The 12,322-nt window shown below is 34.9% G+C and overlaps 1 protein-coding gene across 7 annotated transcripts in view; it reads right to left on the bottom strand.

The window, feature by feature from the left end:
* The window catches only part of STXBP5L (syntaxin binding protein 5L), a 175,556-nt gene that overhangs the window by 109,722 nt on the left and 53,512 nt on the right, over positions 1 to 12,322 (bottom strand). For all 7 annotated transcript variants that reach the window (XM_042868043.1, XM_042868047.1, XM_042868049.1 and 4 more), the window contains exons 3-4: positions 4,120 to 4,201; positions 2,108 to 2,208 (exon numbers count right to left, since the gene is read on the bottom strand). In XM_042868043.1, coding sequence (XP_042723977.1) covers positions 2,108 to 2,208; positions 4,120 to 4,201 — 183 coding nt within the window. The remainder of the gene's footprint in view (positions 1 to 2,107; positions 2,209 to 4,119; positions 4,202 to 12,322) is intronic.

Genomic DNA, 12,322 nt, shown 5'->3' with positions numbered 1-12,322 from the left:
ATTGAAAACACAAGATTGGTTATTTTTTTTTATTTATATCTACATTAAAAGAAAAAGTAATAAAACTGAAGAGATTTCACTCTGGAATCAAGTGCCTGAACACAGAAAACTAAGAAGTTATAGCAGCGTTACAGAGCCCTCAGAAGTGAAGAACGGCCCACAAAATAATTTCTTCATACTTGTTGAAAGTTCTATTGTAATTTAAAACTGGATTCACTTATTTGACAGCATTATATAACACTTTATCTGGATATTTGCCTCACAGTCTTTAATGTGCTAATAAAGTGATTTAAATGGCAGTGATTGTACCAGTAATTTAACATATGCATAAAAGAACTAGTAAGTATATATTTAATCACAACTTACTACATTTTGACAAAAGGAAATATAACAAGCTGTGTGTTTGTTACAAATAGCTATACGCCCAGATCCTTTTAAATCGCAGCTCAAAAATGCTTCTTAAATAAAAAATATATAATATAATAATTCAAATTTTTCCAGCATTCCAAATAACTTTCTTCCAAATATTTTGCCCTGTGCTTTAGGCTGTCAGAAGCAAAAGAAAGTTTAGGTAAATATAAAGAGGAATGTTTTGCTCCAAGCACAGCCCAAATACATGTCTTCGTTTCATCCAAAAATTCTGATATAGCCATGATCATGCTGGTCTAAGAAATGACAGGCAAACAGCTGAACAGACACTGCATTCTTCTAAATACTGATACGTTAGGTTGTATGAAAGATTGTTGGCTGGAAGAACCAGACCATGGTATACTAGGATACAGCATTTAGACTTACCAACAAATTGTGAATGATTTCTGTACTTGGTGAGAATACTAAGATTGAAATATTTCAACATAAGTAAGATGACAACTATAATTTTTCTCATCCTCTCTCATCCAGTTCCAAATCACTTGATATACTTCTGTTTATGATTATGGAATCTTCAGAATCAGGATATTGCATTTTCTTTCTTAGCAATAAATAAATAAATAAATAAATAAATTTAAAAAATCTACTCTTTAATTAATTCAATTACAATGTGATGAATATTGGAATAAAAAACAACAAATAAAAACTCTCCTTCCATAAGAATTTTCAGATTTGTTGCAGCTAAAGCTTTGATGAAACTGTTTCTTCACAGTCTTGGTAAAGCACTGACATCTTTCGCCAGTGCAAAAGCAAATATATTAATACCTAAAAAAGAAGCTGCTGTACCTGAAGAAACACTGAATGCATATATTGAGAGAAGTACAGCATCACTTAAACTTCTATTCTAAACCATATTATGCACTATAGCTATGTTTTCCAACTCAAAAACAAACAGATCCCAAAGATGAAGAATGGAATAACTACTCCCCCTCAAAAAAACCCTGCTACATTTATCCTCTGAAACATGTTCTTCCAGATAGTAATTGAATTTCCTTACAGAAACACAGAACTTTTTCCTAATATTAATACAAAAATAGCATTCTGTCTCCATAATATTGTAGCAAGTTTTATTTGAGTGACTAAATACAGATTAAAGTACTCAGTTTCTGTTTGTCTGAGTTTGAAAATAACAATCACTCACTGAATCTATTTTCAGCAAAGTTTTTACAATTTGGTACTGATAAAGCAAAATTTAGAAAAGGAGACTGATTCACTTGTCAATTATGTAGTTTCATAAATTCACAATTGATTTCTGCTAAAATTAGAGTATTTTATAAAAATAAAATGCTTCAGTAGAGAAAAACAAATCCTGTGTTACAGTCAGTTAAGGTATTCTGCCAAGTACTGAACAACAGGTCAGCCTCAAAGGATCACAGTGCTTTGTGTCTGGTCTTCAAATGCAGCAACCATACCACTGCTCACACCAATTCAAGTAAATAGAAGGTCAAATGAAAAACATCTGACAAAAGAATAGCTACACTTCGTCTAGTTCTGAGAAGGCTGTAGAAAGAGAAAGCAAAGTTTTTGCTCTATGAAAACAAGGTTCAAACAACGGAGGGAAAAAATCTCAGGACAACATCATACCTTCCTGTAGAAAGACAAATGTATTACTAAAAATCTGGAAAATAAGCGTGTTTTTTTTTAAACAATATTTTTATTTTGTCTTATATAGTCTTACCGTTCTCTGTTAAATTTCAGAGAATGGAGGATAGCTGGTCGTTTCTGTCTGAGATTCCACAAATGGAGCGTATCATCTGCACATGCACTGACCAAAGCACCCTAGAACAGACACAAAATACGGCACATGTCACTCTTGTATGGGGTCTGTCTTATTCTCAAGTCATTCTCACTGTTAAAATGATCTCTCTGTAGAAAACAGTACAATTTATGAGAAATACTTGCTTTCTCATAAATTTCTCATAATACTTCTGTAAGAATATAAATTAAAACTCCATCAATTTAAAATGCAAATTCAAGCTTCTAACCAAAGTTATACATGCAAACTCCCACAAATTTCCATGCAAGCACAGAGATTAATGAAAAGAAGGACAGCCAGTACTTATTTCAAAAGGTGAGTATAAATGGTATAACTAAAGGAAAAAGGGACATACAAACAAATGACAATGCCAAGCATAATACAGTAGCCATATGAAGACAACATGGAGTTCACAACTGGAACTGTGAAAAGATGCAGGTAAGAGAACATAGGGACAGGTATCAAAAGGACAGGACAAAAGAGATGTAGACAAAAGGATGGTGTCTTTGCTATAGATCAGAAATACTCTGAAGTCTGGTTCTGCGTCTGATCCTCAAGAACCATACCATACAACAGCAAAGCCAAGTGAAAATGTCTGTTGAGGCAGGTATCTGCTGCTGCATCAGTAGGGTTACTATAGTTACATGTCAAATCAGATCTGATAGAAAGGCTCAATCCCTATGTGCTCCAATGGCATAGAGGAACTGGACGTTGCTCAAACAGTAGACAATGCTTTATCTTGGCAAATGGGGAGGATGTGACTGAAAGCTCAGATAATATCAACAATGATGGTTTGATAAGAAATAAAGTTCCCTTCTTGCATATCAGATTTCCTTCCTAATCCTAACAACTGTTTCTTTCAATGCTGACGTGTAAACGCAACTTATGAAAGTAAGACTTCTCTAATACAATATAATCCACGCTTTAATCATCTCCCGAAGAGCTTGGACTAATGACAGAGGTTGAATCTCCACCACAGAAATCAAAATAATCTTACATTTTACAGTTCTTGCTGGTCACAAAGGACCAGATCATTCAAATATTGGCTCCTTTTTTTCCCCAACACTTTTCCAGCCCTTTTATAAAGAATTATTTCTGAAGTTTCAGTCTTCATTCATTACTTTCAGTGGTTCAGGCACTTTTCCAAACAAGCTCAGAACAAAAATACTTCTGAGATTTAAAAAATAAACTAGCGAAACACCAAAACCCAAGCCCTTTAATTGAGAAGTTCTAATAGCTTTGAGGATTTGAAACTGTCAAAAGTGTTTTCATACATTAGGGAAGAAAACTAATGAAAACTGAACTAAGACTATGCCATAATTTTGTCAAGTTATGAGATACTGAAAACAATCTGCTGAGTAGATTTATAGGCTCAGCAAGTCTTCTTGAGCATTACTATCTCCAGAGACCTTCTGATAGAGCAAGTTATAGTCTCGTACTGTTCTTTACATCATCTGAACTTGATTTTGACAAACCATGTAGAAAGGCTAAGCATGCTCGTTTGATTGATAATCCCTGCAGCTGCTCATTTTTACTGCAAATAGTAGCATGTCCACATCTATTGAGCTTTTAGATAATTATCATCAATATTTTTCCACACAAAAAAGTAATTCATTTATTAACTGCTATTTGAAACAGAGCTGTGTAGCATATTCAGTAATTGAATGGATTTTACATCTATCTGCAAACATTCATGTATTGACTACTTTTTGTTTAGTACTTTATAGTGATGTAAATAAACATTACAGTTTTCCTGGCGTGCAGTCGCAAGAATAGTCTTCTAGAAGTCTGCATGATGAATGTCCTCTGGATGTATGCCACTTACTTGTTGGCACAATTTCTCAACAGGAAAAGTTGTATCACTGAATTACAATACACCAATTGCCTTATTCAACTAAACGTACATAGAAGAATTCAAGTAAATATATACTTACCTCATTGATTAAGAACTGGAGCTGTAGGACTGCGGCACCACTTTCGTGTTGGCAGTAGCAATCAACACCAGGCCTACCCAATCTGTTGTCATCAAAGTCAAGGATTCTAACATTTCTGTTATCACCAAAAGACAAGAAAAACAAATGGAACTATCAATTCATCTCTAATTAACCTTTAATCAACCTCAATTCTTCTTGCTTTCTGCAAAACGAAAGAATTCAAGCTGACTTCCCACTGCTCTAATTAAAGTATCAACACCATCAGTCAGAAACGTGCAATTGCGAGTGATTTGCTACTGCCTGTTCTCTTTCCTCTGAGAAAAAAAAAGCACAAATTACAAAAATTCAGCAGGATGCCTCTTCAGTTTCTAGAACACCTAAGTGGTTCATACAACACATGAATGTATCAGCTTTTTGTGCTTATGAAAACATTATTTAGTTAATAATTTAGGACTAAGGTCATTGCAGTTCTGTAGCAGGCTTTCTTTTTTGAATCTGAGAAAAAGCTTTTTACAATTAGTCATTTCACACTCATGTAAAAAGCTCACATACAACTAACTATTGCTCTGTCTCATCAACACAGTACAATACAATGCTCCACAGATAACCAAGTCCAGCTCAGAACTACACTGCCTAGACCAATTCTTAGCCCAAGTGAAACCACAGTGGCAACTTAACTGGGTTACTCAAAATTAACACTGATGTATTCCTTTGCAGAGACATCTTGTTGCCCAGATACAGTTTTTTATCTGTCCTCTTTGGATCTTTTCCTTTTGCACTAAATTAAAATCTCCCAAGTCAGATTATAGCATTTCCAGTCAGAGTCAGAGAGTTCAACAATAAATTGCTGTTCCAGAAAATTACCAGGCAGAAAGTAAAGCAAAAGAGGAATATGAAACGTGACCTTATTAATAATATTGTCGTATGAAAGAAGTAAAACACCTCCACATGCATTAATGACAGCAAGCATTATGAAATAAATAGAAAAAAAGATTTTACAAGATAAGGCTTATCTTGTTGTATATGACCAGATCATAAAATCCTGCACAAAAATGCCAGTGATCTACCAATACCGAAGGCAGTGGTCAGAACAGAATGATCTTTACTTTCCCTTTCAAAAGTGAAGAAACTTGCAGTAGACTATTCTGAAATGAGGTACAAAGATGTAAACTCTACAGATTAGTAAATTAGAGAGCTAAAACTTGAAAGTATCCAAAAAATTCCTTTTTCAGTTGTTACAGAAACATTTTAATTGGAGACATCTGACCTGGAAAGACTTGCGCTCTACTCTGCACAAATGGTCTACTAGAAAACTGTAGGTAAAAGAGCATATGAGGGCTGCTCCAAAGGAACGCCTCTTATTTTATTATGTTGGCCCACAAAGTCAAAGGTGGATACTGGTGGTATGGAAGTCCAGGTTGAACCTTCTTGACAATATGCCATTATTCTTTGTTACCAGCTGACAGATGGCAGCAGAGGGGCAGTCTGACAAAATGGCATCTGACACAGAAGTGCATATGAAACAAAAGTTTGTCACAGAATTCCTCCATGTGGAAAAATGGCACCTACTGACATTCATCAATGCTTGCTGAATGTTTCTGGAGGCAGTGAGGCAGTGACTGGTGTGTTTCAGCAGTGGCAGTAGCAACAGTGGGTCACCTCCACTGGAGCAGATTTTTATGAGTGTAGCATGCGGGCTTTTGCTCATTGCTGTAGAAAATGCATAACTAATGGTGGTGACTATGTTGAAAAAGAGTGCTTTGTAGCTGAGAATTTGATCTATCAAGTAGTGTGACTGGGGACTTTGTATCTGTTGTCATTTCCGTGGACAGTAAGAACAGAGAAAAAACTCTATATGCCATTTATTCTCGAACTGCAGTTCTGAGCAAAATCACAACCATTAAAACAGCATGAAGCAGCATATCTTTTAAACAACCTATTTTAAATGAACAATAAAGATATATAGTAGTCTATTATACATTCTAAGGGTTGAAAGTAATTCCTCCATCCATTTTTAATTACTTCTCGTAGTACTCATTTTTTATATTCTCTGTAATGGAAAAGGAATTAATACTTCTGCCAAAACATACCAACCCACAGACCAATCATCCAACAAAGAGAACAAACAATTCCTTTGTTGATTTTAAACCGAGTGGAAATTTTGATCCAATGGGAGCTGGATCTAGATGATTTTTAAGTCCCTTCCAGCTTGAACTTCTGCATCATTCTATGACTTCAACTTAAGCATTATATGCAATGTAAATCCATGACGGTAGCTAATGATTGTCCTTAATGAAAATTATGCTGGTATTGTCCCGAGTAAGCAGCTATCAACTTTCAGCATCAGTATCGTGCTAAATAAGCTTTCTGGGAAACATTCTAACAAAGTCAATTATTTCATTCAGCATATCCCAAACAAACAAAGCACTCTCCAATAATTCACATCTATTTGCCTAAGTGTTCATCCTGAAATACTTCACAAATTACTAAAATGAGAGAGAAATTATGCTGTCTGCTTCAGTCTGGCCAATTGCCCTGAAGTAAGGACCGATGCTTACTTAAATAGAAGCATTATCACTGACTGATGGTGGTTTTCAAACATTCTGGGAGCTGTGTTGAGATCCTTCCAGCAGAAGGAGCTGAAGACATATTATGATTTGGCACATGTTCTTGGCACTTCATCTTATCTTCTGCAAACTTTATGCTTTGCTGCCAAGCATGGAGGAATAAACCGTACCTCACTGAATCTTTTCATACCAGTGTACTCCACCAGGACATACAGCAGAAGTAGTAACAATGAAGGCTTTGGACTGAATTTATTCTTTTATTTTGCCTTTATATGACTTAATTAAACAATGACTTAACTAACAGAGAGAGCGTAATATTTCTGAAAATACTGGAAGAGAAGACTAATTTTGATAGATTTGAATACCTCAAGATAGACATCATGATTTTCAAGGATAAAAACCAGTCACTGGCTATTCTCTCTTATCAGTACACTGGATCTCTCAAGGGCCTTTACAGACATGCCAGATATACTAATTTACACATAAAAGGGAAAAAGATGAAAACTGTCTGAGTCTGTTGGGACTTACAGTAAAACAAGTACAACCAGAATCACATGAATCAAGCGTGACAGTAATAACACTGTAACCTGTAATCCTAGTTTTAAAATCTGAATTTGTGAAACACGGTATTTTGCACTGTTTTCACTTGTATGCAATAGTTTTTCAGAGAATGTTTCCACATACTATTCATGTTACAAGCATCACACATGAACTCCCCTGAACTATGCTGTTTACAGTGCTTCAGATTCCTCCTGTAGCTATATAAAGAAGAGAAGCTGAAGAGTCATCTAAATCTTTTTCCTCAGCAGTCAAAAGGGTGTCAGTTTGAAGTATGAAAACATTCCTGAATAATAAAAAACCCAACACATTCTCCTAGCCTTTAATATTTTTGCCTACTCCCTCAGATATGGGAGTGCAGCTGTGGGGTACAGTAGAAGTAGCACTGCTGACTGTAGGGTGTCCTGTCATTTGATTTGCACTGACTAGTACATGTTTGAGTTCCTACTCAATATGCAGCACTCTAAGAGCAGATGCTTGTGGGCTGGTGATACACTATTACATAAACCAACTGTAAAAGTGGTTTAGCGTGTTATTTGAATATAGGACAGCATTTTCTTGCAGAAGACCTGCTGCTGACTTGAGTGATTTGAGTGGTTTATCAGTTTAAAAAGCCACAAAGTATTCAACAGAATAGCTAGTGAATAAAATACTCAGATGATTCAATCACGTCACTAGCTAGCTAAAGCAGCCATTGGGCTAACCAGCTGTATCTGTCAAAATATAAAATGCTGAAAGATTTTGTCAAAAGATAACGACTATGAAAACATAACATTGCCTTAACATCAAAGTTTATCATTTAGATTTGCAGCTCCAGATGTAGACATATGCAGTTCCTGGAATATTGAGTTTTACTGTTCCTTCCTGGAATCCCTTTAAGCCTCTCATACACTTATTCCCAGTATAGTAATGACAGCACATGTTCTGGTAAAAACAAATGCCACAGTCCTATATTTCCGCATTTCAAATGGGTTTCCAGATTTTTTTTTTTCTTTCTATGAGGTACTGTATCTTCCATTAAACATTTCAAACTACAGAGAATCCATGATTTCTGAAGAATATTGCTCCAGTCTTCAGTTATCCTCACTATGAAGAAAGTTGTGCTATATGTAGAATCAATACACGTAGATTCAGTTTCAAGCTTTTGGATCACATTATGCCTTTCAATGCTAAATTAAATAACTTTCTATTAGCAGAAGTTTCCTGCTGCAGGTACTTAGAAACAGTGATAGCTTATATATTATCCATCTCCTTCATGAATACAAGCACAAAACTCTAAGCTGCATTATTATCATGTCACATAGTAGTTTTGCTAGATCTTGAGTAGTTCTGATCTTTTTTTCGCCTGGATGCTTTATAATTTTTGTAATCTTCTTTAAGATATGGAAAACAGAGCCACACAATCTTAATGCTGACTGCTTTCATACAATGCAAAGCACACAGCATTTTATTGGGCAATCATATTTTTATAATTTTTAAGAATTCTAAATTGCTTTATAAAAAATAATGCCCCCTCACAACCCTCATGCTATTAACCACATGTAATTGAGCTCAGTGAGGTCCTTAAAAATGACCTGAAACCCAATCATACCCATATGACCTTCCATGCGCTGTGGATTCACTGCAAACTGCGTTATCAAACAATAACTCCCAGCACTGTTTTCCTCTTGTTTGTTTTAAATATAGAAGTATTCAGTTTTACAATGAGATTCATTATGTCTTGAGTTTATCCAGCTGTTCAAATAAAGAGCTTCTTTTTTTCCCCTCTGCAAAGAAAAGGTGAATTATCTGCTATGATTGGCTGCTCTCTAGCACTGCTAAGTGCTAGACAGACAAACGTTTGGGCACCCAATAAGCATGAGCTTTTGGTCTAAAATTGCCTCTGTCTTGTTTATTTTTCTTGACATAGATTTCTCCATTCATGCATACAAATTACAGCAATCACAGGAACAGCAGAACATCAGTTATGATATATAAAGGCTTAAAGATTTGCAACTTTGACTTCTTCCAGGTCAAACAACGTACAGATAGATAGTATTTAATGGCAGCTGGATAGCTGGAAGAACGCTACAAAAAATATCAGTGACCATTAGTACAAGTTGGATGCAAATCTACATCAACACTTCTCAATTTTTCTGATTCCAATGAATTTAGGGGCTGCTTTATTGCTCAAAATATCTGCAGATATGAAAAGCAATGCCACCACTCATAGGGCTATAAGTTTTGTAAGATTATGTCAAAATATCTTTGATACTTCAGGAATCATCTGTTCTAGAAATGAAAAACAGATATGATTACTATGTGATTGATTTCAATCAATCCTAAACCTCGAAAAGCAAACATGTTCATAAGCAAACACATTCTGAGGCAATGACTTTAGCAACATTTTGCAAATAGCATGAAGGGGAATGACTTCATACAAGCTATTTGTGTGAAACCAGCTAGCCCTAAATTCTTTTCCAAAAAGGAGCCATTTAGCTGCTAGCCTGTAAAAGCTCTATGTTGCTAGGCAGCCACTTTGAAAGCTCAATATTTTGAGGTTGTGCTTCTTGTGGCAGTAACAAATTCTATTAAGAGTCTGCATTTATAGGAGGCTTCCTTTTTTTCAGGAAGCTTGCTAACACAGATAAAACAAGAAAGGCAACAACAAGTGCAAACTATAATCTGTCTATGTGAGTGAACAGTATATTTATCATACTCACAAGTACTGTTGTTTTTGAGAAATCTGTAAAGCTGGTTTATAATCACTTCTGATTGAAAGTGTGAATGAACAGAGTGAATGAACACATTGGAAGAGATTAACTCTGGACTTAACACATGCTGAAGGTTACGGAAACCTAAACTGAGCTACAAATGAGAAGGCTGTGTATTTTGCAACATCCTAAAGACAGCAAATCACTTTAACATAGCTAAGTGCCTACATAACACCATATAGAGACACAGATAAAAAGAAAAATGATATTAAAACTAAATTTTATCCCACTTACTGCCTTTTTGAGGGGCCTGTAAAACATACAGTCCACTGGCCACCTATATGCACAGATGGAATCCTAGTATTATCTTACAACAGAAAGCAGACATGTAGCTTTAATTTAGCCATTTTTAAATTCCTATTTCACAGCATTCAGATATTAATATTTAACATAGTATTTGCTACATACATCCCCATATACTCAATACATAACTCCACAGGTATGGATTACAGTATATACAGTTACTGATAAAAAAATACAACTACCTACAACTACTTAATACTGAAAAATATTGAACTTAAAAGGTAAGCATGACCATTGTGTTAGTACTTGTTTATCCTTGTGGTTGTCAGTATGTCTGACCATATTTGTTGTTAGGCTGAAAGGAGATTTTAGGAAGTTTTGTTTGTGCTCTTGAAGTAAGGCTGTCTATATAAGTTCTGCACAGGATTAATAGAAATGAATTCTCATACTTGTGTATGTTTCATATAAAGAATTCTCACATCTTCTTACAGCACAAACTTCTTTAAGTGGTTGCTGAATTTTTAGCATTTTGTAAGTGATTGCCAGGTGCCGATTTTCCTCACGGCTGCCACTTACAAAGAATAAGCAAGAACAGAAGATGAAAAGCAATCACCTAATAAGTCTTTCTAAAAAAGGTCAAAAGACCTGTCAAACTAAATGCCTCTAAAAATAGAGAGCCGTTTTGCCAAAAATTAATTTCTCCTGTAGTTGCTATGGGAAAGTTATACAACTAAAATAATCTATTAAACCTTAATCCGTGGCAGGAAAGTGCTTGAGAATACACATGGCACTTTCTCTTTTAAACAGTGACAGCAATTAGCCATTACTGGAAACCTTTGAAACAAGATTGAATATTATCCCCAAGCCCGCTGGACTTCAAATATGGCCAATTCTGTTGGAGATGAAAACAGATGATTAAATAATGTTCCCTCTTATCTGACAGTTTCATTAAACACTTAGCTAATACAGATATAGGGGAAAAAAGCTTCTTTGTCCAGCATTTGTAGGATAATTAAAGGTTGTTCTGTTTACTTCTGACCAATTATTGATGTCAGGTACTTCACACATCACAGTTCTGTATGTCATTAGCAACGAAGGAGTTCAAGGATCTTTAGGACAAGCTCTTCTGTCCACACTTAATATACTGCTGCCTATCTCCCAGTTGGTAGTATAAGTATAGCTATTAAATTGGGCCATTTTTGTGCTCTCAAGCATCAGTCCTGCAGTAAGAATGTCTTGTTTTTTAGTTTTATCAGGTGATACGGTTCCCCCCTGAACCTGATTTGCTTAGGCTGGTCAACAAATCAATAGAATTGAAATGAAAAATGGAAAACGTCTACTGAAAAGGTGAAATGATTATCCATGAAATTATGAGGATCATAACAACAAGAAAATTTTTTATGCACAAAATAAAGGCTTTCTATAATTAACCTGCTTTGTTTCAAGTTAGATTCACAATTGTTAAATACTGCATTCTGATTCACAGATTTACTGTAAGTACTCTTTTATATATACTCTTATATTATAAGTTATAATAATATTATGATATTATAATCTTATAATATGTAAAATAATAATAATATATATAAATAATAATAAATATTATAATAAAATAATAATATAATATAATATTATATATATACTCTTTTATAAATCAAATTAAGTCAACACTGTGTAAGTTCTCCAATTATACTGGAGAAAAACAGTAAAAGACACAGTAAACATATAACCTTAAGGGACCGAAGGTAAAGCGGACTGCTTGATGATACCCAGTGATGATTCATCTTCAGTCTTACTCAGTAATATGTCAAAAAAACTCCATGGACAGCATCACAGAAAGCCTTTTAAATAGAGTTGGATGCATAACAATGTATATCCTTACAGAGATGCATTATACAATCTCTCAGGAAAAAAAAAACAAACCAACAAACCCACTAATACACAGGTGCTAATGCATTGAGAATGACAGCACCTGATCTTGACTCAGGCTTTTCAACTGATAAGTGGTTTAGAGCTTAATTTGCTTGACTTCCGCTTTTCCACTGCTCCAAGAATGTGCTTTATAACATCAATAAGCAAAAA

Source organism: Lagopus leucura, unplaced genomic scaffold (assembly GCF_019238085.1).
Source record: "Lagopus leucura isolate 7727_CA_CO unplaced genomic scaffold, USGS_WTPT01 Super-Scaffold_100001, whole genome shotgun sequence".
NCBI classification, from domain to species: domain Eukaryota; kingdom Metazoa; phylum Chordata; class Aves; order Galliformes; family Phasianidae; genus Lagopus; species Lagopus leucura.
Note: the sequence above shows the minus strand (reverse complement) of the source record. Positions and strands in the feature narration are given on the sequence as shown.